Source organism: Acyrthosiphon pisum, chromosome X, assembly GCF_005508785.2.
Source record: "Acyrthosiphon pisum isolate AL4f chromosome X, pea_aphid_22Mar2018_4r6ur, whole genome shotgun sequence".
NCBI classification, from domain to species: domain Eukaryota; kingdom Metazoa; phylum Arthropoda; class Insecta; order Hemiptera; family Aphididae; genus Acyrthosiphon; species Acyrthosiphon pisum.
The window spans coordinates 56,450,331-56,477,540 of record NC_042493.1 but is presented as its reverse complement, the minus strand read 5'-3'; the positions used below and the strand labels follow the sequence as shown (position 1 = coordinate 56,477,540).

The window sequence follows — 27,210 nt, the reverse complement described above, 5'->3', positions numbered from 1 at the left end:
ATATTTAAAGAAAAACTTATGGAGAACCTTGTACCAAATTTTAAAAGCTTAGTTATAAAAGAAAAAAATTTTACGATTTTTCAACCACAAAATTACTTGCAAATTTTCGCAATTTTGACATATTTCGTATAAATTTAAACTTTAAGCACTTATAAAAAAAAATTGTGACTAACGATTTTGGATTTTTTTTTATCACTGTGAGAACAACTTATAAGAAACCTTGTATTAAATTTTCAAAGTTTTCTATCCAACCAAAAATTTTTTATCGTTATTTTAAAAAAAAATACTTAGAAAAATTGAAAATTTCATTTGTCTATAAATAGCTCAAAAAAAGTCGAAACACTTTGAAAATTTAACCCTGTATAGACAACGCTAATATAAACATCTGTTGCAAATTTCAAGTGCTTACAATAATTATTTTTTGAGTTACAGTAAAATTAAGTTTTCGTTTTTGTCAAAAATTGGTTTTGCGTAAAAATTCGCGTTTTTCCGTTATTTTTTTAAGGTTTTTCCTGCCGCTTTTGAAAAGTATTGGGAAATTTTCACTTTTGACCCCCCAAAGTACCAACTAGATTCACTTTCCTTTCAGAAAGGTACAACTTTTGAAAATCGAAGCATTTTTACTGCTCCAAAAGTTGTCGTCAGACAAAAAAAAAAAAAAAAAAACACACATCATTGTAAAATCAATACATTCATCACTTCGTTCAGAATCTAATACAATTATCCGTGGATTTAAAACTGTTTTAACTTATAACGTCACCATGTGATCGTAGTAATTGTTTATAGGTCATTCTAATAGATATTGTGTTAAATTTTATTTTATGATACAATTATTGCATAAATAAAAAATTCCAAGGATGAACGAGTTAGTTTCTATTTCCAAAGATAATTTAAAATGTAGATATTGATATTTAATTAATATATCTTTTTTTTTAATGTATTTTCTATATTTTTAATTGTTATAATAACAACTGAACAACTTTTGAGTTATGAGCTAGAAATATGTTTACTAACATTTGTAGAAAAAAAAGTCAAATATTTAAAATGTCTATTAAAGCTCAAAAAGAGCCAAAATATTTTATCATGTTTCGAAAATACTAATATTAATATTTTGTGAAAATGAAAAGTCTACCATTTTTTATTTTTGAAACACCTACGACAAAATAACAAAATAAATGTTGGCGAAACTGCAGTGTTTACTGGTACTTTTCTCCTAATATATCACGTTTTTCCATAATATTTATTAAGTTTTTCCTATTATTTTGAAAATTAGGTTCTGTGAGTTTTTACTTTTGACTTCCAAAAATAAACCTATATCAAATTTGTTACCAGAAGGCCGAAACCACCATCAATATTTATTATATATATATATAATTGAGGTATTTTTATTTGCGTTCGTTCTATAACTTCTTTTAAATACATATAGGTCATTTATGTATTCAGCTAGTTACAATCATCAAGTTCATGTTCGAGGTTAGGTTAAGGTTAGGTACTTTTCTTCTAATATATCACGTAATTATTCACGTTTGTCCATAATGTTTTTAGGTTTTTCCTATTATTTTGAAAATTAGTTACTGTGAGCTATTTACTTTTGACTTCCCAAAATAAAAACAATATCAAATTTGTTACCAGAAGGCAGAAACCATAATAAATATTGAACATTTTGTGTTATAAAAAATTATTTTCTGACACGTAAATCAAAAACATATTTGTGGTCTACATCACGTTTGTCGTCTAGCTCAGAATCTAATATAAGCTCCAGAACCTAACCATTTATCACAAGTTAAATAAATATTCTGATAAAAAAATAAAATTTATAATATTAATTAAATAGGTAAAATATTAAAGATACCTTTACGTTTAATTCGATTTATATGATAATACATGACATGTCTTTTTCTTTAGAGTAGTAAAACGTGTATTTTCAATTAGATATTAGTAAACCGTTTTCGATTTCATTGAAAATATTCATTAAATTTGTATTAGGTACATTTGTTAATTATCATACACGCGTGACGCGTTTGTTGATAAAACATATTTTAATGTTTTTTATGTACCTATTATGATTTATGACCTCCAAAATATGTTAACTAGAAATTTATTATGAAATTAAATATAATGCAATGCTTATACAAATTAACTTCCGTTTCAACTATTTATTTTTCCTATTTTTCACTATCAATTTTTTTTATCTTTTTATCGATGGAATTTAAACATATTTGTACTGTTCTTAAAATTTAGGTGTTCGGGACATAACAATTTATCTACGTGTTTTATAGATATAGGTACACCTAAATAACGTAAAATAGATAATTATATAATATGTATGTATTAGTATTAATACTGTAGCGTATATATAGACTCTTATATAATAATGTTTATGATTTACCTAACACATTTTTGTATTTGAATAGTAGGTACCCAACAATTCCTGACTTATTATTTGTTTTTACTGCTGAGTAATATTATATAATTGCTTATGTGCCCTAAAATGTATGTTGTCACTTATAGAAATAAAACTTTGGTCATGATCAAAATATTAAAGAAAAACAGCCATTTAAAGTTATAAAATTGACTAAGAAAAAAATACTACATTATGAAAGTTATGTGACGCTATATGTACCTATAGAATCGTGTACTTGTACTTAGTGTATACTAAGGTAGGTTATAGTGTTATACTGTATACTACTATACTCTTAAAGTAGTATGTATAGTTTCCCGGTGTTATATATAGGAATGGAGTTGGTACTAAAAATATTGTCAGTATTATGTATTAGACATATTTATTTGCGTTCGTTCTATAACTTCTTCTGAATACATATAAGGTCATATATGATTTCAGCCAGTTAAAATCGTCAAGTTCATGTTCGAGGTTTTTGTTTTCTTACGTTGACATATCGTACGCATATGGACGTAGGTATACATAGGTAATATGTATTATTATCTATGATATTAATTATATGATGGCCATTTTTGTTTTGATTTATTTAATTTTCTAGTTGTATAAAGATGTAGTACAATAGTACACATGTACCTAATTGTTTCCCATTGATAATAATATAAACATTATTATATTTTAAAATTCAAGATGTACTTTGAAGATTTTTAGTAGGAATCATCATTTATCGGTATTAGCATTTCTTTCTGTGAGCAATTTTATATAAATATGTGTTTTTAGACTATAGAGTGAAAAAGCTATTAAATGTGTTTTGTCTGATCTTTGGTCAATTTATTCAGATTTAATTATATTTTTTCTGTGATTGTAACGCGATTAAGCTATAATTATAAATTATTATAGGTGACCAATATATGCCGTAAATAATATTATAATAAGTCGCTTTCAACATACACCGTAAAGCGTAAATTAAAATGTAATTATATATATATATATATATATATATGTAATTGGTCATACACCCATAACCCATAATAAAATGTATAACTTCTTGGCGTAGGCACATACAAAATAACACATCATGACGATATTATAGTAGGTATATTATTTAATATTTACTATTAAGTATTAATATAAGTAAAGAACTGTCACGCTCGTGCGTGAAGACAATAATTCTGAAATAAATGTATATAATATATTGCATAGGTGTAAAATGTATAAAATAATCATTTGGTTGTCGTGGTGGGAGGAGAGGGAGGCGTAAATATTTTTTTTGACAGTTGACGGACTACAGCCCGTTTACGTTGGGCTATAAATAAATATATATTTCGTTCTCATACCAACGTCAAAAAATAAATAAGCTTGTAGAATCTTGAAAACCGCGTACATTTTTGTACAGCTATAATACATATTTTGTCCTTACTTTCTGATGTATTAATAGCTGATGTCTAACCTATACTCCATCATCTAATCGTATTTTTTTCTTGAAATATCTTGACATACAGCCGGTCACCCACAGATGAGTTTCCGATTGGGATACAGATTATTAAGACGTAAGCACAACGAAGAATGTCAGACCCCGCGGACGTGAGATAATATGTATTACTGATTACTGTGGCCACTGGCCAGTCTGTAACGAAGTCCGTTCGAGGCGAATCGACCTAAAAACTATAAACTGTTTAAACGACTTTATATACGCTGTTTGGATGAACTTTTACGGAGAGTTGTGTACGTTTTGGTGACTATATTTTTCTCCCCATTTAAACAGACTGTAATATGAGGACTGTCGGTATTGATATATTTTTAAAAAAATAGTTGCCGATGACAGTCTATACGAATTATAGGCATCTTTTATATTAGGAAAAAAAAACTACTGCAGTTGCATTATAATTGAATACATAATTTAAATTAAGATTTTATAGTATAATAGGTACCTACTTTAAATTATATTATATGAATCGAGTACGGACGGAATCAGTTTAGTATGTACTTATTATTTTAATCTGTGACGGAATTAGTAGGTATGTACTAAGTACTTTTTTGCTTGGAATAAAATTTATATTTAAATACCTGTAGTTCATTAGGACGAAACTATCACAAATGATTAGATAATAGGGTAATTCAACAAGAATAATCGCCCTCCCCTATTTTATCCTTTAATAGTGCATTTATTATGTAAGTTGTATTTAAGTTTACTCAAGGAATATATTTTCAGATATTTTTTATACCATTTAAGGAGTGGTGATACAAACTTATTTTTTTTTAAGTGGGATTTATTGAATAGTTCTATAACGAGTAGCTTCAGGGTTATTGAACTTTTTTAGGGTAATAAACCTATACTAAACCTTAGCTTATAATAGTTTTAAATCAAATATAAAATGCTAATATATTAATTTAAATCACTATGATTAAAAATGAATCATGTATGTAATTATAGTATATAGTAACAATATATTGCACTATACTGATATATAAACATAATTATAATAATATATGATATTTTCATATATCTAATCATCCATGTTTTAAGCCTATTATCATGGACTATTATCCTTTGTACATAAAGCTTAATAATTTAGAAACTAATAACTAAACGTTTAAATTACAATTTAGATAAAATATCTAAAATTAAAAAAAAAGTGGGAAAGTGGGTATCGCTCGGATAGATCTAGATGGGTTAAATGTGAATTCAATGATATAAAATTATATACAATTTTTATGAAAAAAGATACTGAGCGAAAACGGTCTGTCAGCCTATAATATGAAAAAATATATTTTATGAAATTATTCTTACTAAAGTAATTTATTTTACTACCTATTAGACATTTAGTAAATAGTAATACAGTAGGGTGAATTATTTTTCCCTGAAATAATTGCATTTGATTACAGTATAATAATATGTTTTGAATGTTTCAAGTACCCACGAATAATATTTTTAAATTATAGCAAAAATACTTAAACCATTATTATTCGTTTAAATATCTAATTTTGTCCAAATTTGAACTTAAACAATTTCTATCTATAAAATAAAACTGTGTTTATACCTACATTTTTTTTTTTTGATTTTTTGATTACAGTATGAACTATTTATGAAAATATTTAAATTCTCAATCCTTAGTTATAAAAATTGAAATTTTTATTATTTTTAAACTAAAATGAATTTGAACATTTTTGAGATTTTGTCAAATTTGAATTATAAATCCTTATCAAAAAAGTCGTGCCTATACTGATCTTTAATATTTATCAACTGCTAGTTATAACAACTTATAAGGAACTTTGTATTACATTTTCAAATCTTGAAAAAAAAAAAATTAAATTGACATTTATAAAACAAAAACTAAAAAATTTGAAAATTGAAAATATTTAAATAGCTCAAAATGAGACAAAAAATGTAGTATGAATTTAGTATGTTTAAAAAACGATAAAATAAACATTTGGTGAAAATTTCAAGTATCTACAGTCATACGATTTTTAAATTCAACAAAATCAAAAAAAATTGTTTGACGAGAATTCTTTAATTTACGGGTGAATATCCTATATCGTTAAAAAATGAAATTGATTTCCGGTAAACTTATTTTTTTGGTTAAGATATGACACTTTATTGGGGACCTTTTCAAATCTTAGATATAAATATAAATATTTTTATGAATTTCTAACTCTAAATAATTTGCAAATGTTCGTGATTTTGACGAGTTTTATCAACATTTTTATTTCAGATGCTTATAAAAATATAATAGGGATTTACGCTCAATTTTTTTTTTTAATTTTCACTAATAACTATTATGAAGAACCTTGGATTAATTGTTCAAGTTTTTTTGACCAAGTGACATTTTTTTGTTGACAATCGTCAACATTTTCTTATGCCTATAAATACTTTTAAAGTGTCAAAATATTTTGAAAATTATATATTGTATAAAAGTGTTAATTTTAAAAACGGTAATTTTATTTAAAGTTAAACTAAAAATCAAAATCGGATTTGTCAAAAACTGGAAAAAAATTTCATAGTGAAATCAATACATTCAGCGATGATTCTCTCATTATCTAAAATTATTTGTTAATTTGCAGTATAAAGGGTTGTGCCCATTAAAAATAAAATAAGTTTGCATCGATACACTTTTTAAACGCATAAAAATTAAATTATTATTTGGAAATATGGTTTTTAAGTTTTAGGTTACAAAACTCTAAAAATTAGATTTTGTATGAATGTATTATTAAAGGCGAACAATGGAAATATGCTCGATATGATCACGATGTACAATAATGTACATGTATATGACACCGCCTTCTCTACGGTCCTGTTATAGACTATAGTCCCAAGGTTAACAATCCACGTGTACCTATTCCTAAGATTGCGTAATAAGTCGATTCGTTAACAAAATATTATAATTAAAAGCTACGACATTAGTTGTATTATGTACGTATACATACATAATTTAAATTGTAGGTATTACACTAGGTATCTATCGCATAATGCCGTGTGGCTGAGACAGTTGTTAAATTGTATATCATGGAGAGGGGTGAAGTGTTTTAGAAGAACCAGCGTTTTTTTAAAAAATGATTTTGTTACATCATACGTACTGCTTTGGTAATAATATAAAACCATTCAGGCAGGAAGGGCCTTATTGGAAGTGCGACTATTATTGTCACATTTGAAATAGGCGGTTTTGATGAGAGAAGCACTGCAGAGTGTACTGCATACGTACAGTTTGTCCTAATCACTGCACGTATTTTATGTCGAAACTGTGAACATCATTTCAATCTCAAGTTAGTTTTCTGACATAAACAAACTATAGTTAAAATGTTTATTAATAATATAAGTATATGCAAGTACTTTTTAACTAAAATTTTTTCACATAAAACCTACATAATATAATATAATAAAACTTCACCGTGAAATGAATAAATATTCTCGTACTAAATTCTCAGGTAAAACAATTAAAATAATCTAGTTTTGTTATAATAACTTAGCATTTAAAATGTTTCTTTATTTATAATTTACAAGCAAACAATAATTCCGTTCTTAATTAAAATAACAACAAATATCTACACCGAACCTGAAAACGAGTCCTGTCTAAAACCACGATCATAGAATGGCAAGACTCAATAAATTCCAAAGACGCGTGTATTATAATTGACAATTTTATTGTATAGTATTGTCGAAGAAATATCATATTATTTTTAATAATTGTAGATTATTTGCATTCATAATTATGATTATTATTGTTTCAACAACTTTATTTCGTCCGAAATGGGTTTATGGTAAATCGTTGTATATTACAGTGTGCATTTTATTATAATATAATATTATCGCGAGACAAGAAAACTATAAATTATTTGGGGGTGGTTTTCTAGTAATAGGTCGGGGTCGGGGAGCGTCATATATAAGCACTTTTAGCGCCACCAATAAACACGTCAACCGTAATAACTGTAGTTTCTGGAAGTTTTCGATGACTAGAAAGAATAAGAAAATTATTGCGTGTGCTTACTGCCTATGCTACATTACAATATTGATTATTCCAGCGTCACGTCGCAGAAACGTGATGTTATTACTGTACGGTCTGAGATTATATAATATTATTACGGAACTTAATAATTAATATTTTATGCGTATTGGTACATTCCTATATTTGTATTATTGATTTTTAATAGCGTTATTGTACAACACTATGATAATGACACCATGTATTATTTATAACACGTCTTATATGAGTATGGGTAATAGCCCAAACTTATTCACATTACAATATTGTTATTTCGAGAATAAATAGTTATTCCAGTTCGATTGTTGTGTGGGGAGGGCGCAAACTATATGGTAAATAATGACTTAAAATATAGTGTGAGACCCAGTCAGATCTCACACAACTAAATATATTAATTAGTAATAAAAATAATATAAATAATACATAATATTAATAAAAATAAAAATAAAATACTAAAAAATAAAAAATATTGGAAACTGGAAATGTCTGTAAACAGTTCAAAACAAATTAAAATATTTTGAAAATTTTATCGTGTATATAAAATGCTAATATAAACAACCAGTAAAAATTTCATATATCTACGGTAATTTGTTTTAGAGTTATCTACACCAAAAACACGAATTGATTTTGTCGAAAACTGATTTTACGTAAACATCCTTGTTTTTCCTTAATTTTTATTTTGTTTTTCCGGTGCTTTTGAAAACTATTGGGAATTTTAAATTTTTACCTCCCGAAGCACCAACTAGATTAATTTGCCCATCGAACAAGATACATTTAAAGAAAATCGAAGCAGCTTCACTGCCCCAAATGGTGATGACAGACACAAAAATAAAAAAAACCCACATTGTTGTAAAATCAATACATTCATTGCTCTGTTCAGAATCTAAAATATATAGTACTTACACTAAATTGGGTAGCTAAAATAAATTTTAAAAAAATCAACAACATTATTTAGTCATTATTAGATTAAACAATTGTTCTAAAGTCCGTTCTAAAAAAAATGTGAGTGCAAGTGATGACCCCCTTTCCATCACACATATTACGCCAATGAATATACTTTATTATATACATTGTACTGTACTTAACTGTGTTTAATGTTATCATGTATAATACAATATATATAGGTACAAATAGTTACACTATAATTAATTAACATAGTTAAGTACCTATTGGCTATCATGTAATTATTAATGTTACTATAATAATATGAACGAACTTTATAATATTATAATAAATAATAATATATTATTGTCTATATGTGTCTTAAACTATAATAAACAAAATACCAAAAACTTTTATCGACAAACGCCGAGCGAGATTAGAAAAATCGTCAATTATAATATTGTTACCTATACAATATAATATTGATTAACCCATCTGTGCGCGTGTGTCCCATACATTATTAACGTATATTAACGAGTAACGTCGTAACGAACACACTTCAGCTCGGCGTGTTTGCTTGCACAAGTATTATATTATTATACACTATAGTACTATACGATACAGCTAGACGAGCTCCCGAGTCAACCGATCGTAATTAATGATTTATCACACTCTTCGCACGGAACGGCGTTTGCTATCGATGAAATGCAGCCGCCGGCCGTTTTCTAGACCGCCCGCATTAATGCAAACAATTGATCGTTTTCATTCCAGAATTTTCGTCAACAGGAGTCTGCACCTGGAGAACATCAAATTCTATGGATTCGACATGGACTATACGTTGGCCGGTACGCGATCGTAACATGGCATTAATTGCCTGTATACATAATAATATATAAATATAATAAACCATAATATTATTATGGTATACCTACCTGTAAATTAGTAATATTATATTATTATGCTTCGTCGATTTCGGCGCCTTGTTATACGATAAGCGTCGATCTTGACGCGGACCCATGACAGGACGGGTCGGGGGTGGGCTGTATTGTCTTTACTAACGGTGTTATTTGGACTATCATTACCGTTATCATTATTGTGTTGGCAGAGTACAAGTCTCCGGCCTACGAGAGACTGGGATTCGCACTGGCCGTCGAAAGGCTCGTATCGCTCGGGTATCCTACTCAGATATTGCAGTTCGAGTATGATCCCACGTTCCCGGTAAGGTAAGTACATTTTTTCATGAATAACCTAACCTATTTGGCTATCTATTATAAACTTATTGATGTAGTATACGAGTAGTATTATACTTGTATGATATTTGTGGTTCGTTTCAAGTTTAGGCATACCTATAATAGGTATTCAGGTTTTTGAGAACGGTGTGATTTTTGAAATCATTACTATTATGCGAAGAATGACTTTGAAACTTAACATGCATAATAAGTCCGTAAATGTTGGTATATTATATTTAAATTTGTGTTGAAGTTGTGTTCTTTAATTTTTTTTTTCGTAGGTAGGTAATAAGTAGGTACTTGAATCATATATTCATATCTATATATACCTATACTCTATAGTTTTCATACTAGACTTAATGTTGTAACAATAATTCAGTACTACTGTTATATAATTTGTATGATTGTAACATTAACAATTGAACATTGTTATACAATTTTGATAAGTAATTGATTTGAACGGATTAAGTACAACGTTATTTCTAAATTATTTATCGATAAAACGTTTTAAATTATACATGCAATAATACAAAACAATATATAGTTTAAAATAATTTCCAGTAGCTGTTTAAATTAGGACATTTAAACAAGATTGTACTCAGCAGCGTATTTAAGCCCCCCAGGTACGTATAAGTTGGGGAACCATGGTACTTTTATCATGATATAAAGAAAACTGAGAAACTGAAACTATTTATTTTTTAATCGAATGAAGGATCGAAAAGTTCATTTTAAATATAGTTTGGTAGGTACAATGATATATTGTTTTATATACATTTATAATTACAAGTATAATAATATATTATTATATTATTTAATATATTTTTTTATTAGCTTCTATTATATTAAACTATTAGATCACTATTTAATCATTTAATTTCTGTGTTTAAGGGGCCTTCCACCTCCCTAGGGCTACCAAGTTTCACGTAATGCAACTGATTTTACTGTTTTGTATACGCCATTAGTATATATTATAATGTCACATAAATCAGTATATTTAAGATATTCATACTTTGACCATAATATTATATTATATCCACAGGCCCAAAATGTTAACAAAAGTTTGGAATACCGTTAAAAGTCCTTAACAATCAACGAATTTTAAGTTACAACAGTAGGTAGTTACGTATAGTAACATTTATACCAAATTGCATAAAAATATATTCATTTAGTAATGGTTCACTATAAATTGTTGAATACTTACTTGTTTCTTATAATATTACCCGAAGATATTTAACCTGAAGATATAATTCAAACACCAACATTTCAAAAATAACATTCTGAAAACTGAAAACTTACTTCCGTGAAACCTCTTTACCCCCTCCTCCCTCCCATCCCAAGTCATCAAATCGATTCCAAATCGGCGTCAATTTTTTATAATTTGCAATCTATAGTCCGGGACACGAAAAGTGGCGTGTGATTTTAGAACCCCCAGTGGTGTACTTTTGGTAGGGCCATCCAAACTACTATAACCCTACCGAAAAAACACCACTGAGGGTGCTAAAATCACAAGCCATTTTTCGTGTCCCCGACTATAATATTTTTGTCGCAATTAATGTTCTTATAAATGGATTTCCAACATCATAATGTCCCTATGTCCCAATGTGCTCAACTTCTCTAAATCGATGTTTATATTTTTTAACTGATGTTTCAACTAAATATGCAATTATAGTTGCGTAAAATACTAATATGTAACTTACTACTTTCGTCACAAATAACTAGTAGCCCATGGGTGGTAGGGAGTGCCGGGAGGGAGGGGAGGACAGATGGTCGCATCGGCTCCGAGCTGCAGGTGATGTCAATATTTTGATACTTATTTGCAGCTATTTGCAACCAAATAGGTTTATACCGTAATAATGTTTTAATGAGTAAGGGGCCAGTTTCATATGGCTTCACTCTCAGTCTATTTTACTAGGTTGTCAATTATAAGAATTTAATTTTAAATAAGTTATAAAATATTGGCACTGATGTGACCACCTGTGGTGAAGGGATATCTTCATGAATATCAAAATATTTTTATTTTTATTAGTAGTTTTAAAGTTGTGTACAACATTTTCAACCTATATAATATTAAACTAATCCATGCATAATTTTAATTTTAATATGTATATTGTATTTCTCACCTTGTTTACATAATAATAAATTTCAAAAACAAAAAATCTGAAAAGTTTTACATATAATATAATTTGAAGCTTGTTGATTTATATTTATTTATTTGTATCGATTTATGATGTAAAAGAACAAAATTTTAAAAGTAGAACTATAAACTTCATTAACTATATTATTATGTTTGGGGTGCCGCCACTGGGTGACTTTCCCCTCCCATCAATCAAATCTCAACAAATTTACTTATTGTATATAACATGTAAATACAGATTGTAAATAGGTATATACATTTTTGTTCAATAAAAAACTTTCAACTATATTATGTTCCAATCGTTACATAATTTTGAAAGTGTATACAGACAGAAGGTAGATTTGAAGAGTTAAACAAATTTTTATTTTATTTAGGTATTAATTTATTTCAAAGCATATCAAAACGAATTATTTTTTTCAGGGGCTTGTGGTTCGATTCTTTGTACGGAACTTTGCTCAAAGTGGATTCTTACGGTAACATACTCGTCTGCGTACAAGGTTTCGAGTTTTTAAAACAGTGAGTGATATATTATATAGGATGACTCTTTTAATAGTAAACATTCAGTATCTTACATTTTCAAAAATTATTAACGTTTTCGAAAATAAATAATAAGTACTTTTTAGATTCTGAGCGGAGCGAGTGTTTATTTTTTTATTTTTTTATTTATTTTTTCTTTTTATATTCTATACACAAAATTTCTTCTAGAAGGAGTGTTTCGATTTCAACATATAGTATCTTTTATCACCATAGAAACGAATAAAAAATTATAATATTTCAATATTAATTCAACTTACATGATAAAATAAATAATAACAAAATACAAAATATCCATAACAGACTGACAGACCGTTTCCGCTCAGAATCGTTTTTCTTATACAATGATATTTTATCATTGAATTCAAGTCTAATACAACCCATTATACAATGACCCACTTGTAACCTACTGTACAGCAGAGCGACATCCACTTACCTGCTTTTTTCTATTTTTTGAAGTATAAAAATCAGACTTACAAATAGAAGCTAATTATGTATTGTCAAGTTTTAAGGAATACCGAATGGGTACCCCGCATAATCGTTTGTCTACTACAATAGATCGATGATCCACACTTGAAGTATTTATAACTAAATAATATAAGTATTTATATAACTAATTAGTTAATGGTTCAAAATTCGATTGCTGTACATCAAAATTATCAGAAAATTATTGTGCTTTACAATAATTAACTGTAAGTTGTCGTTCAAAAAAATAAAAACTTATAAAATGATTTTCTTTTAAAAGTGTTTCGTAATGATTATAATGACTTAAAATTATGTAAAAAAATTAAGACCATTCGAAATAATGAGTGTTTACTGTTAAAAGAATCACCAGTTACACATTTATTTGTGAAGTTTGCAGTATTTGCTTATACAGTGATAGTGTGTTACCTATCTAAGTAACCTCTGACTATACGTCAGTTTTTATACATAAATGTCCTAAACGCATTATGGTATTATACCAACGTGTGTTTTTTACCATTAGCTCTCAGGTGTACGAGTTGTATCCCAACAAATTCCTGCTCCTTGACGAGTCCCGCGTCTACGTGCTCAACACGCTGTTCAATTTGCCAGAAACATATTTGTTGGCCTGTCTGATAAACTATTTTACCACTTCGCCAAACTACTCGAGGTTTGTTACTACTTACTACATGTTACTTATTTACGTACATAAAATATTTGATGTGTATTATATATACGGTTATATTATATAACATGTTAGTAGTTATATTATATAACTTATATACATAGGCGTAATCTGGGGGGGGGGCTGCCCCTCAGATATTTAACTAAGCGGGAAATAGTGTCATTTTACCTTATAGATTTTTAGTCTTACCGCAGGCTAACATAATATCGCTATTATACGTTTGAATATCCATTGTCGTAAAAAATTGGACCTCAAAAGCCGATATAGTATCCAAACTAAACTTTATTTTTAAATTCTAGTAAAAAAATGTATATAACATTTTGTATTAAAATATCAAGCTTATGTTACTACAATTTAAAATTGATTAATTTTTAAAACAACATGCATATTTTCGTGATTTCAACGAATTTTGACAACATTTGAATTTCAAACGTTAATATTAAAAATTGTACTCGTGTATTTTCGATTATTTTAAAGTATTACGAGTACCTACAACTTATGAGGAACCTATCGTATTATTTTTTCAAGCTTTTTGACTTAAAAAAGTATATCAACATAATTTGAGAAAAACTGATAAAGATTGAACATTTTAAATGTCTATAAATGGTTCGAAAATAACCTAGATATTTTTTGAAAATCATATTATAACTAAATACTGCTATTATAAATACCTATTTGCTGAACATTTTCACTTTTCATCACCTGCAATTTTTATTTACTGGTATTGTGTAAAATTTTATTCGTGTATAAAAAGTTGGTTTTAATGACTTAAAATAATGTAAAAAAAATAATTTCCAAAGGAATCATGTCGTTTTATTTATAAATTAATAATAAATAAAACTACACTAATGCGTGCTATCTGTTTACTTGATATTATAGTAGGTACCTTTATTGGACAAGATCCCATAAAATATACCATCCTGTTCTATTATAGTTATTTAGTACGTATTTACCTACCACACTCAAGATTCATAGTGGGCATTTGGGCGCCATAGCTTATACATATAGCTAATATATTAATATTATTCATCATAATTAAGTCGTTTCGTTAAAAATATTTACTTGACCACAGCCAAATTCGGACCGTTTTGTTTGTGTAAAATATATTTTACACAATATAGTATATTATTACGTTATCGTTTGTGCTACACAGGGAAAAAACCGGAGTACGCAGTGGTGATTTGCTGATGTCGTTCAACTCTATATTCCAAGATGTGAGGAATGCCGTGGACTGGATGCACATACATGTAATATATACGAATATATTATAATAATACTATTATAGTATTACACTTAACCCCAAGTTTCAAGAGATCATTTTACCACGTCTGTGTTAAAATATATATATGTATGACCGGTTAGGTTAGACGATCTTAGCCCGTCCTTCCTAAACCTATCAGATCAACCACGAACTGACAGTAGGTAAACCTAACCGTCTCCATTGAGATATTTATTATATAATATAGGAGGTGTATGTGACATATATATGCAAATGGCAGTTGGATTCGATCTTTAGATGATAGGACATTTGGACTTCAAAAATAGCATAAAAATGAATAATTATAATTTTAGTTTATAGTATAACCAACCATTGACCAAATATTATAAAGTAAAAAATTAATTTGATTTAATATAGCGAAGTATGCTCGTGAAATAATTTGTTGTTGGCTATCATTTATATTTTGGATATTCTTTTATTTACATTAAAGTTCTTTTTTAATTTTATTGGTAGATAATTTCCGGCTTCCCGGTAATTATAATATAAATTACGCCCCCCTCCAAATACACGTTGAAGGCAATACGGAATGACATAAATCACCACAAACATTGTTATCTATAGAAATATATATATATATATATATATATATATTAAGTTTCTTGACGAATTGTCCATAGTTATTTGTGCGATTTTCTTATTTAAAACTAGCTCGTGAACGTTCTGAATGTTGGGAGGAAATAACCGTCCCCTGCACGTATTAATTATCTTTAAACCAATCTAATAATGGGTATAAATCATCTGGCAAATGTTCCGACAGCGATTCGATTGCCAGATCTATCAAAAATTAAAATTATGTTTTTATCTGGTCTGCTGTCGGCCAGAAATATATTAGATCCCCAGGTTAACGTTTCTCATCACTTACTAGTTACTTTTATCAAAGTACCTACCTAAAAATTGGAATAATATTTAAGTGTCATTCTACTATTGTCAGCTATCTCGTTTTCGATTTATGTTTTTAAAGAATTGTATGATAGCAAGCCAAAATATGATTGTCATGTTGTTCTACAACCTATTATTTTTAAGTATGATACAATAAAAAAATCTTAAAAATACACTATGCTATAATTTATGAAAATACAAATTTTATTTTTGTTGCTCAAATGTCTATGCGCCAAAATGGCTGCTTTCAAACGTTAAATAGTCCTCGACCATTATTGTAATGATTGTTGCATGATTGAATGACAATAATTGCAAAAACGAAATTTGTTCGGTAAAAACCTTGTTAACTTACATTGAATTTGTGAATTTTTTTTCACGGGTGAAAAATATTAATATTCTTATTAATTTTAATATTTTATAAAGTTTCTACAAAAGTTCAAATTGTATAAAAGTCGATAGATTAAAAAACTAATTAGGTATGTTTGTACGACTTTTATTGCTATTATCAAAATGGTATACGCAAACCTATTTGTTTTTAGCGTTTTCGGCACAATTTGTCATCATGTACTCTGTGTCTTATATTTAACCTAGCCACTACCTATAATCATATATTAACCATTGATTATGAACACTAGTATTAATAATCAATTATATCACCTACGCTATACCTAATCTATAACCTAATACGTGGGTATTAGATTATAGATTAGCTTTAAAATAGTTTATGCTATATACCTACCAAAATATATTCAAAAGTGTATTTTGATTATTTCGTCTTACACGGTTATAACTGTAGGGTGATTTGAAAGAGAGAACTATCCAAAACTTATCCGATTACGTCAACAAAGACGCGAGACTGCCCATGTTCTTGGCTAGAATCCGGCAAAGTGGTGCCAAGGTGTTTCTGTTGACCAACAGTGATTACTGGTTCACCAACATGATCATGACGTATTTGTTCGATTACCCACACGGTGCTTCGGTAAGTCGTTCGGTTCGTAGTGACCACTGTCGTCCGTCGACAATGTAACACAAAAATAATAATATAACAACAATATTTTTTCACCGAATGTAGCCCAGCGAACCACACAGAGACTGGCAATCATATTTCGACATAGTGGTGGTAGATGCCAGAAAACCGTTGTTTTTCAGCGAAGGCACGATCCTGCGACAAGTGGACACCAAAACCGGAGCTCTGAAAATGGGCACGCACATTGGGCCTCTGCTAAAAGGCCAAGTATATTCGGGAGGTAAATTTTACTGACACGCATTACTAATTGTTATAGATGTTATAATTATTTATATTGTATTGTGTCTCGCTTGACGGAAAGGCTCTTGCGACATTTTCACCAAGCTCATCGGCGCAAAGGGAAAAGACGTTCTGTATGTGGGAGATCATATATTTGGAGACATTCTCAAGTCAAAGAAGATACGTGGTTGGAGAACGTTTTTAGTCGTCCCCGAGTTGGTTCAAGAGCTGCACGTGTGGACAGATAAATGTCAGCTATTTGCAGAACTGCAAAATTTCGATATAGCTCTTGGAAACATGTACAAGTGAGTTAACTAAGTGCAAAGATATTATATACGAGCGATCGCCAAATGGCGGTCCGCGGGCCGAATACGGCCCTTAGATAAATCTTATCCGGCCCGTACATAATGAAAAAAAAAGTAAAACCGATAAAAATTTGTTTGATTTGCCACCAAACAGTATTTGTTTTTAAAGTTTTCTATATTAAACCTTATTTTGAGACTTCACATAAATCATTTGCCGAAAAATGTCCTGTAATTTGTGAACTTCATAAATCAAAAATTGAGAAGTTTTATAACCCAATTTTCTATTTATATTATAATTATTATAAATTTGTATTGTATTTTATTTAATTAGGTAATTATTTTTTCATATGCACTAAACTACTATGTTACTTTTGCATTATAATATAATATGTTACGAATATTTGCTTTGAATTTTGATGGCCCCCGAAAATTTTCAAAATTCTTAATGTAGTCCTCCAAAAGTATTAATTAGTGACCCCTGATATATACAGATCACAGTATCTTACATCAAGCCTATAACAGTACTCAATTTAATAATATCGATAAAAATAATGTCGCACTTTACATTGTATAGGACGTGATTTATTTATCATGAATATTTATCGAGCTTACAATTTATTTTTCATACATTTTAAGAACTTTTGGTTGGTTCCTCGTTAGTGATTTTAAACAGCACTAAAACTATTATAGGGTAAATTAATTAATTTAAATATATAACTACAAAAATGTTATAATAATTATAACTAACTAATAAAAAATATGACAAGAGGAAGTTATCGAGTAAAACGGTGGCCTGGCTGATAAGTGAATGGTCGTTGAGTTGGAATTGAGAACAATTATTATTGATCCCCGGACCCCGATGAATAAATCGCAGGCACATTTATCGCTGTTTAATTGATTGCGAGGAAAACAGATTGCTTTGAATGTTAATGGTCGATAGATAAATAATCTTAAAAACAAATTTGAAAAATATTCTAATTTTAAAATACTGTAAAATGATTTAAAGAATCAATTCAAATTAAATTGTAATTCTCATGGTTTTTAAAATTATTTCTGTGTATACTTCGTGTCAGGTTTTGCTCTGATATAAAAAAAAAAAAATCGTTAAATTCCCGGATTAGATATAATGTATAACACGGTCACGATGTAACATAAATTCTCTCGTACTTACAGATTACTAATATATTTGGTGGCCTGGTGTGGTACGGTGGTTGGCCTCAGTCACTAATGTGTTCTGAGGTAAACATCAGGCAGTGTCGCTGGTTCCCGGATGAGGGACCACCAGGGTTTTAGTGACTAAGCCTCGCCACACATACACGAGTGTTCTGAACCAACCGTACCCCCTATAGTAATAACAGACTAATATAACCATGCAGTTGATTCCTCAAAATAAAAAATAAAAACTAATATATTTGATACGTTAATTGTTTAACATCGCGTCATAACGTGTGGATTTATTTTTTTGGTTTTCGATTATAGGAATTTAGACAGCAGTACCAACGAAAAGCCGGACATTTCAAAACTGAGAATGGCGATGCGCGACGTTACCCACAAAATGGACTTATCGTACGGAATGATGGGTAGTCTCTTCCGATCGGGGTCCAGGCAAACCTTCTTCTCGTCGCAGGTCACGCGGTATGCAGACTTGTATGCAGCGACGTTTTTAAATCTAATATATTATCCATTTTCCTATATGTTCCGAGCACCGGCTATGCTGGTAAGTAAAAACGTTTTATTTTAACACTATGTTATAATATAGTGCACTATGTATTTCCATACCTATATCCAATATTATGTTTCTATTTTAAATTTCGTCGTATTTACCTATTATTTACGTACGATTTTTTTAGTATAGGTACTTAAATATAATCGATAAAAATTTTTTGATAATCGCACGTAGCCCGTTATCATATTATATACTAAACACTTAAAACCCGAATAAACTATTCAGGCATTAGTGTGTAAAACCTTGTAAACAATATGCACAAAAACATTATGAACGTTTAGTTATATACACTAAAACGTAAAAGTGTACGTTATGTAGACGAATAATTTATATTTTGTTTTGTGTGTGACGAACTTGACGATTACACGCAATAGTAAATATAAATTACCTTTAATCTTGAAAATAGGAAATATTATCTGACTATTCTGACTTATTATAAACTTATATCTATACTTATTGAGCATTTAATTAATAAACTCTAATCATTTCATCCGTTGAACTTCAATTATTATATTATTATAGTTTCAAACCGTGTTAATTTATTTCTAGTGCCCAATTAATATATAAGTAAATCTTTATTGATTAAATAGATATATAAAAAATACATATTCATAATAATCACGTGGAATTATCTAAACTATAACTACTACTGCAAGACGTGCAGTTAGTTACTATTATTAATATAGACGACATTTTAAAATGTCATCCCATTAATAGAATAATGAGTAGAGATGAATTATTGTTAATAGGATTCAGAGTTAATGGGCTAGTAGTATTTTATAATAGATTTTGATTTTATATTATATTTTATTTGACATTTGTGTTGTATGATGTCATAAGTACAAGTTTAAAATGAAATAAGCTGGATAATTAGCTCTGCTGTTTAGGAAGTGTCGACATCAACATTGAGTAGATCACTGTACCTAATATATGTGTTAAACTTGAATCATTGTACATAATGAAAGATTATTTTTGATGGAGAAATTATATATTATTTTTGTTGATATTAGGTATTATTATAGTAGATTTCTTTTCTATTAGTAAATCTATTAGTAGGTTGTAATAATTTTGGCCAAAAACAAATCGCATATTATATTTCTTAATTATTACTAGCCATTATTTAGCTTTTATTAACTTATTAAAGTCAATATCGACATACCGTAAAACTGTGTTCGACAGTTCTGTTTGTGGTATATAAATTGCATGTAATTAATCTATTTTGAAAATGTCATTAAATGAAAATTAAACATCATTTTCATTGAAATATTTAAGTAAAAATTGTATTTATTTTTGTTATTAGATATAATTGTATATTTATTTCTAAATAGTATATACCTAGTGATTTGTATGGGTTTAGATAAATAGCGTTCTAGTCACTGCATATCAGTCATCAGCATACAATGTAAAATCTTCTTATCTCATTATAATTCACCAGTACGCCACAAATAATGACTTGATAGTCTGATAGGCATTATACTATAATATCCTAAACATGATGAATGTATATAATAATTAGTGAGTATATAAATTCTTACTTAATTTTATTATGTATAAGAGCGGCCGCTGGGGGAGAAAAAATGGCCGTTGCCCTCTTGGGAATTTTCAACTGCATGTACTTTAATATTAATATCATTATAATTATTGGATTATAGATTATAAGCAATTCGCATCTTTTCATGGGTAGGATTTTATTCTGCAGGCTCGTTTGTTAATATATGCGTTTAGGAATTATTATATAACGGCTACAAATTATTGCCTCCTATGATGAAAGTATGAAAATATTGAAATATGTCTGAAGAAGGTATATATTACGGGCTTTATAAAATATCGGTCTATGCGTACCGTTTTTTTTATTATTTTGGCCTAAAACATTAAAAAAATAAATGCAAAATAAGTTTTAAAATTGAATTTGTAACTTTTGTTACAACATTCATACTTTTTCAAGCTACGTTTTACAATACCTAACCCAAAAAATGCACTTTGCTGTATGGTTTTGCCTGTTTCTGATTGACTTATTTTTAGTTCTTTGGTTTTAATTTTGAAATTATATGTTTATATAAAGTAAATAAGATTTCTACCAGATTTTAGGAGTAGAAATATAATTTCATATGGTGAATGTTTCTCAAGCATAATAAACACGTAATTTTTCATCAGTTGTATGAATCTTAAGCCTATTGCTCCATTATTTTGTTTTTATTTGTCGGAGCCACGTTGTAAGCATTGTTTAGACATCCTGGTTTACACTTAAACTTTTCTCTGGCTTTTTGAAAAACTCAGTTAGCTATGAACCATTTAAAAATCCACTCACTATCCACGTAATGCAAAGCTCAGTTATTATTTTATTTAAAAATTCCCATAATCCCGTGACTCATACTTAAAAATATATTATAGTAAAAGTGTAAAACGAAAGGCATCATATTGCTCGCGTGCACAGAGGCGACTGTTGGGTCGGTCGGAAGTGTCGATAAAATAAATTGTGATATGATGTTAAGCGATTTCTGGTTGTGTGTTATATTACTTATATTGTTAGGTTTACCGCGTTAACTGTGTTAGATACCATCACAGTATGAGTAAGCCAGTAATAGTTTATGGCCAATGCCGTCCCCTCGTCATAAACGTGAATTGGGCCATTTGTATTACTTCCTGTATTTTATAAACTATAGTATAGACATATAGTAATGTACTAATGTATACAGCCAGCATTAAATTATATAAAAATTATAACAGTGATAGGTAGTTTAATAAATATTGCATTGTAATTTGTAGCGTATATTGCATGTGTGACTGTGTGAGGCACTGTAAGCCGTGCACAAAGTCCCTATAAAAACGTTCAATTGTTTTTGAAGATTATATATATAACGAACGTTGTATAATAATTACAACATTGGTTGAAATAGTTATAAATTATAATATAGGTAAAAATACATGGTTTTGTGATGTTAATATTTTTGAATTAATACAAATTAAATTGGTTTGTACTATTTGATTTTTAAAAGTACCAACCTACCTACGCCAAATTGTTGGTCGATCGAATAGGTTATCTTTTATAGATACTATGCATAATTTAAATAATCGCTATTCGTTCATTATTATTTAAAACTACAACAAAGAAAAAAACTAAAGGTAAAAGGCCAGTAGAATTTACAGTAATAGTAATATACGTACCATATTATTATATTTTACGTTTTAATGCTGTTCAGATAACGAATTTATAATAATGTAATATATCTAAATATCTAAAATCATTACAAAATAATAAGTTAGCTAATTGGGATTTTTAAAGTACAATAATATATCCGCGTAGGTGGTAATTATGACCTGTCTACCTATTTATAGTGCTGCGCATTTTCTTTTAGTTTTTCCAATAAAAATATAATAAATTACTCAAAATCGCCAATCCATAAAGATACATTAATTTTTTTTAATTGAATGTAATTTGAAATTAATTAATACCTAATGGTAGGTAAGTCAAAATAAGCGATACTTTTATTTGAAGATTTATTTTCGATGGTTCGATACGATTTAAAAATTATAAAACGAGAAACCATCTTCTTCACAACTGTGTAATAAAAGATAACAATTTATCAAAAATATTTTTTTTTGCTAAATAACGTATTTATCTTAAAAAAAGTATTTAATCAATGACTCATGAATATACATATAGGTAGGTATTTGCGTTAGTAGAATTTACGAATGATTTTCAATTTTTGGATTGACATTTGTTATTATTGATATGACTTATTAGAGAATCTAATATGTACCTATGACACACATTTTTAGAGAAACTATACATGAACTTAATTTGCAACAATTAAAAACGTATTTTTGTGTGCTTATATTTAGGTAATGAAATGTTTCCGAACTTGAACATTTATTCACTTGGTAGAAAAACAATAATATAGGTAACTATCGGACTGGAAAATATATGGCTATTATGCAGTCAATTGTTATTGCGCGAACAATTTTAAAAACTAAATAATTACATCGTGGCCATCTAACCTAATCTTAAATGGTTCAATTCTACTACATATCTCACACTATTTTTACCTACATAATATTACTATAGTAACGCGTCATTTTGATTTTTTTTCTATCAAATTCGCGAAAACCAGAGTCAACAAGAGTGCACAAAATTTCAAACGCATCGAAAAAAATTATACGATTTATGATAAAATTATTTTATAATAAACATCATAAACCTGATATATTATAAACCTACGTATGTTGTTAACGTGAAATACTATAAATTTTATGCACGCGCGTAGATATGTATTGTGTGAAATAGATGAGCTCTCTAGTTGTAACTATTTTAGCAAATTGAATCAAGATGATACTTTAAACAGATCATTTTTCGATTTTCTCAATAAATATTTAATTTAATTTGCTATAGAAATACGCCTGAATTGAAAATAAAATCTTAAAAGACTTAAAGTAGGTATTAACAATTTTAAATACCTAAAAACACAATTACATTCATTCAATAAAAGGTAATATTATTCAACGAACATTAAATATAAGCTGTAAATATTATTATTTATTATTAAATATTAAAGATAATATTATTCAATAATACATTAAATATAAGTTGTAAATATTATTATTAAATATTTATTAACGTTTTGATAACGTTATTATTTATTAGCTTTATAGTTAAAATAAACAGATGGGTCACTACTAATTGCCCGTAAATAAAATATTTTTTACGTTTTTTTAATATTTTTAATAAAAATTGCTTATTACTTATTAGTAGAGTTTGGTACTTGTATTGAATTTTGTTTTTGTGATTGTTGTGGAATATTTCAGGTAAACTAATATGCGTCTATATACATTTGATTTGTGAAATGTAATACAAACATGTTTGAACTGCGTATTTTTACAGATATTTTATTTTATTATATTTTACAAAAATTTATATTCGACATACTTAGCATTTTTAACAATTATTATTAACTATCATATATAATAGCTCATATAAATATGCTGTTTTCTTCCAATTGTTCCCCTATAACTTCAGCAGTGGGTTTTAAACCATTTTTTGAACAATTGTATACGTGTAATAAGTCCCGAACCCTATAGTTTTAATACCTACTACCTACTACCTACCTGTAGTAAGTTCTGATGGTGCACACAAATCAATATATTCAGTAGTACTTACCTATCAATTAGAAAATAACGGTTATCGCTCTATACTCTTTAGAGCAGCGCTCCAATAAAAAAATTATATTTTGTTAATCAAAAAACCCATTCATCCTTCTATTGCCTATCATATTATAATTTATTATATTATATGGATGTATAGTGTGTATTAAATAAAAATGTAATAATCGTGGTGTAGGTACCTATATAATATTATGTCACACAATTTGAATAAATCACAATAATTTCTAGAAACAACTAAACATTTTTCAAAATAATTACGACGTTTAGGTATTAGCACAGTTCTACTGTTCTAGTATAGGTATGCCGTATGCACTGAAATAAGTTTAGATTGTTTAGAAGATATGGACATAATCGTGTCGTGATAAAAATTCGATAATAATTTATCCATATAGGTACCTAAGTAGATATTGTGTAAAAAGTAAAAACTATACATTATCCCATAAAATGTCCAAAACAAATACCTAACCGGTTTCATGAAATGGGGAAAAACAATCGTCTATATCGTGTAAAAATTATACCTATTCTTCACGATTCGGATAATTCGTCGACACCCGGTTCGTGAAAAAAAAACGATATGGATATTATATATATGCTTATGAGTTATGGAAATACGACGATGGGTTACCAATAACAATGAATTTTATATTTTGAGTGCTAATAAAATATTATCTTACGCCTTCAATTTATGTTTTTCTTATGTGCTTGCAGATGCCGCATGAGTCCACTGTGGCACACGAACACGAACAGAGACTGAGCAAAGAAGACAGCGCGGCGGCGACGGCATCGGCGGCGGCGACGTTGAAGTCCGTTAGCGAAACAGTGCTAAATGCCAGTAAAAATGCTGCTGCGACTACGACTGTGGACGAGGCGAGTTCGGAATCTTTTACGGGGTTTTCCCGCCTTCCCCTATCATGAGCGTGACTGCAGGGCTGGGTCTTTTCACCCGAATTATCCCCAAACACCCCTAAAAACCCTCTAAAAACATCCAACAATCGAAACCCTTCAATTCCACCGGATACATTTTAAATTTTTTGTATATACGTAAATTGCAGCCCAGCTAATTTTATACATACTTATGTAAATTGAGAACCAGGTATATTTAGTATTTAACATGTAAATTGAGGCCAATTTTTTTATTATTCATATCTACGTATATTACGCCCGGGCTATTTTGGAAAAATTAATATTTTCCTTCCATTTTTCAGACATAAGAATAACCTAATGGCTAATTTTATTAATATTGGTATAGTTATAAAAACTATTGGTTTTGCTGTTTATATTGTTTATGATTGAAAAATGTACTATTAAAAATTGGCAATATTAAGTAACTGATGAACATTTGTATAATGATTCCTGCATAATATGTCTAAACGAATATTTTTTTTTCCATCATTTCATTTTTTCTTATATGTATAATTACATGTATCTTTTTCCATAATCTTTCCACTTTTCGTTCCCTAACTTTTCTAACTATCAGTGTATCACTGTGCGTGATTATTTTTAAATCTCCCTGGACGCAATTTACGTACGTTTTTAAAATACTCGAGCTGCAATTCACGCAGTACCTATAATATCATAAATGTGATCTTTTTTCGGGGACAACTTTTTTTTTTTGGTGGGATTAAACTCCACTCTTGTAGGTGCATGCCCTTCCCTCCCGCTTCACACGTTGATGTGATTATTATTATTGTTTTTCATTGAAGATTCGTGTTTTCCCGATCACAGACTCAGATGCTGCAGGGCACAAACACGTTCAGCACCCAAGTGCCGTCGTCAGTGACGCACACACACGACGAAGACTTTTCGGACGAAGAGGAAGTGGTCGCGACCAAAAAATAACCGACCAAGACGACGATAACAATAACTATTATATTATCTTATAAACTATATTATTTTATTTGTACATTTATTTTCTCCCCAACCGCGTTTCAACCAACACACACCATTTATATTAATTACAGTATATATATTTCTATTTGTTCACAATTATATTGGTTCTATATCGTTAATATTATTAGTTTTACGATCAATTTTGCGCACAATTTTCACGCATATAGTACCCTAAAAATAATTTACACGACATGAGTAATAATTATGATGATATTAACGTCGTCGTCGTGTGCCGAATATGAAAACGGTTTTTCGCAAACTTTTGGTGTCGCCCTAGCCAATTATTACCGCCGGTATTATAAAATACATTGGTAACATTACTCTGGGAACCCGTGACGGCGTATCGCACAACTGCACAAGATTTACCCATATTATTATACCAGTGAAAAATATACGAGTGCCGTCGGAAAACCGTTTTTTTTTAGAGGAGAAGGACGTCGTCGTTTTGTAATCATTACCTATTTAAACCTTTAATGTTGGCGCATAAAATCGGACACGTCCGGTGTAGCCGACCGGTTCGTATACTGCTACAGATTTTTCGGAATTTATCGAATACCGCCCACATATAGTATATTTTGTTAAATAACCGTTGGGGGTCAAAGGGAATTAATAAGCGTTTTAGAAGAATAAATCTAATCAATTGTTTGTTACCACTTTTAACGACCGCTGAGATTGTTAATAATTATTAATAGTATAATATAATAAATAATAATATGTTGTATAGGTTTAATCGTCTACCTACCCAATATACAGGTCAAGTCTGCAGTATCAGACGACGTAGTTGTATATATTATAAAAGAAAGATAAATTTTATATTATTATGTGATTATTATATAAGCGGCGACTCGGTGAATAACGTATCTGTCTCCCGTCCAAGTTGAATTTTTGGACATAAATATATTGTATAAGATTAAATTGTACGTG

At 28.9% G+C, this 27,210-nt stretch overlaps 1 protein-coding gene across 3 annotated transcripts in view; it reads left to right on the top strand.

Moving 5' to 3' along the window:
• Positions 1-26,892, top strand: part of LOC100166892 (cytosolic purine 5'-nucleotidase) — a 41,046-nt gene extending 14,154 nt beyond the window's left edge. For 2 of the 3 annotated variants that reach the window (XM_008187558.3, XM_008187553.3), the window contains exons 2-12: positions 9,529-9,602; positions 9,863-9,980; positions 12,541-12,636; positions 13,640-13,786; positions 14,955-15,048; positions 16,756-16,938; positions 17,032-17,206; positions 17,288-17,510; positions 18,990-19,227; positions 25,105-25,263; positions 26,100-26,892. In XM_008187558.3, coding sequence (XP_008185780.1) covers positions 9,529-9,602; positions 9,863-9,980; positions 12,541-12,636; positions 13,640-13,786; positions 14,955-15,048; positions 16,756-16,938; positions 17,032-17,206; positions 17,288-17,510; positions 18,990-19,227; positions 25,105-25,263; positions 26,100-26,279 — 1,687 coding nt within the window. In that variant the 3' untranslated portion in view covers positions 26,280-26,892. The remainder of the gene's footprint in view (positions 1-9,528; positions 9,603-9,862; positions 9,981-12,540; positions 12,637-13,639; positions 13,787-14,954; positions 15,049-16,755; positions 16,939-17,031; positions 17,207-17,287; positions 17,511-18,989; positions 19,228-25,104; positions 25,264-26,099) is intronic. The other variant, XM_003240600.4, reaches the window with a different exon arrangement.
• Positions 26,893-27,210: the final 318 nt, after the last annotated feature.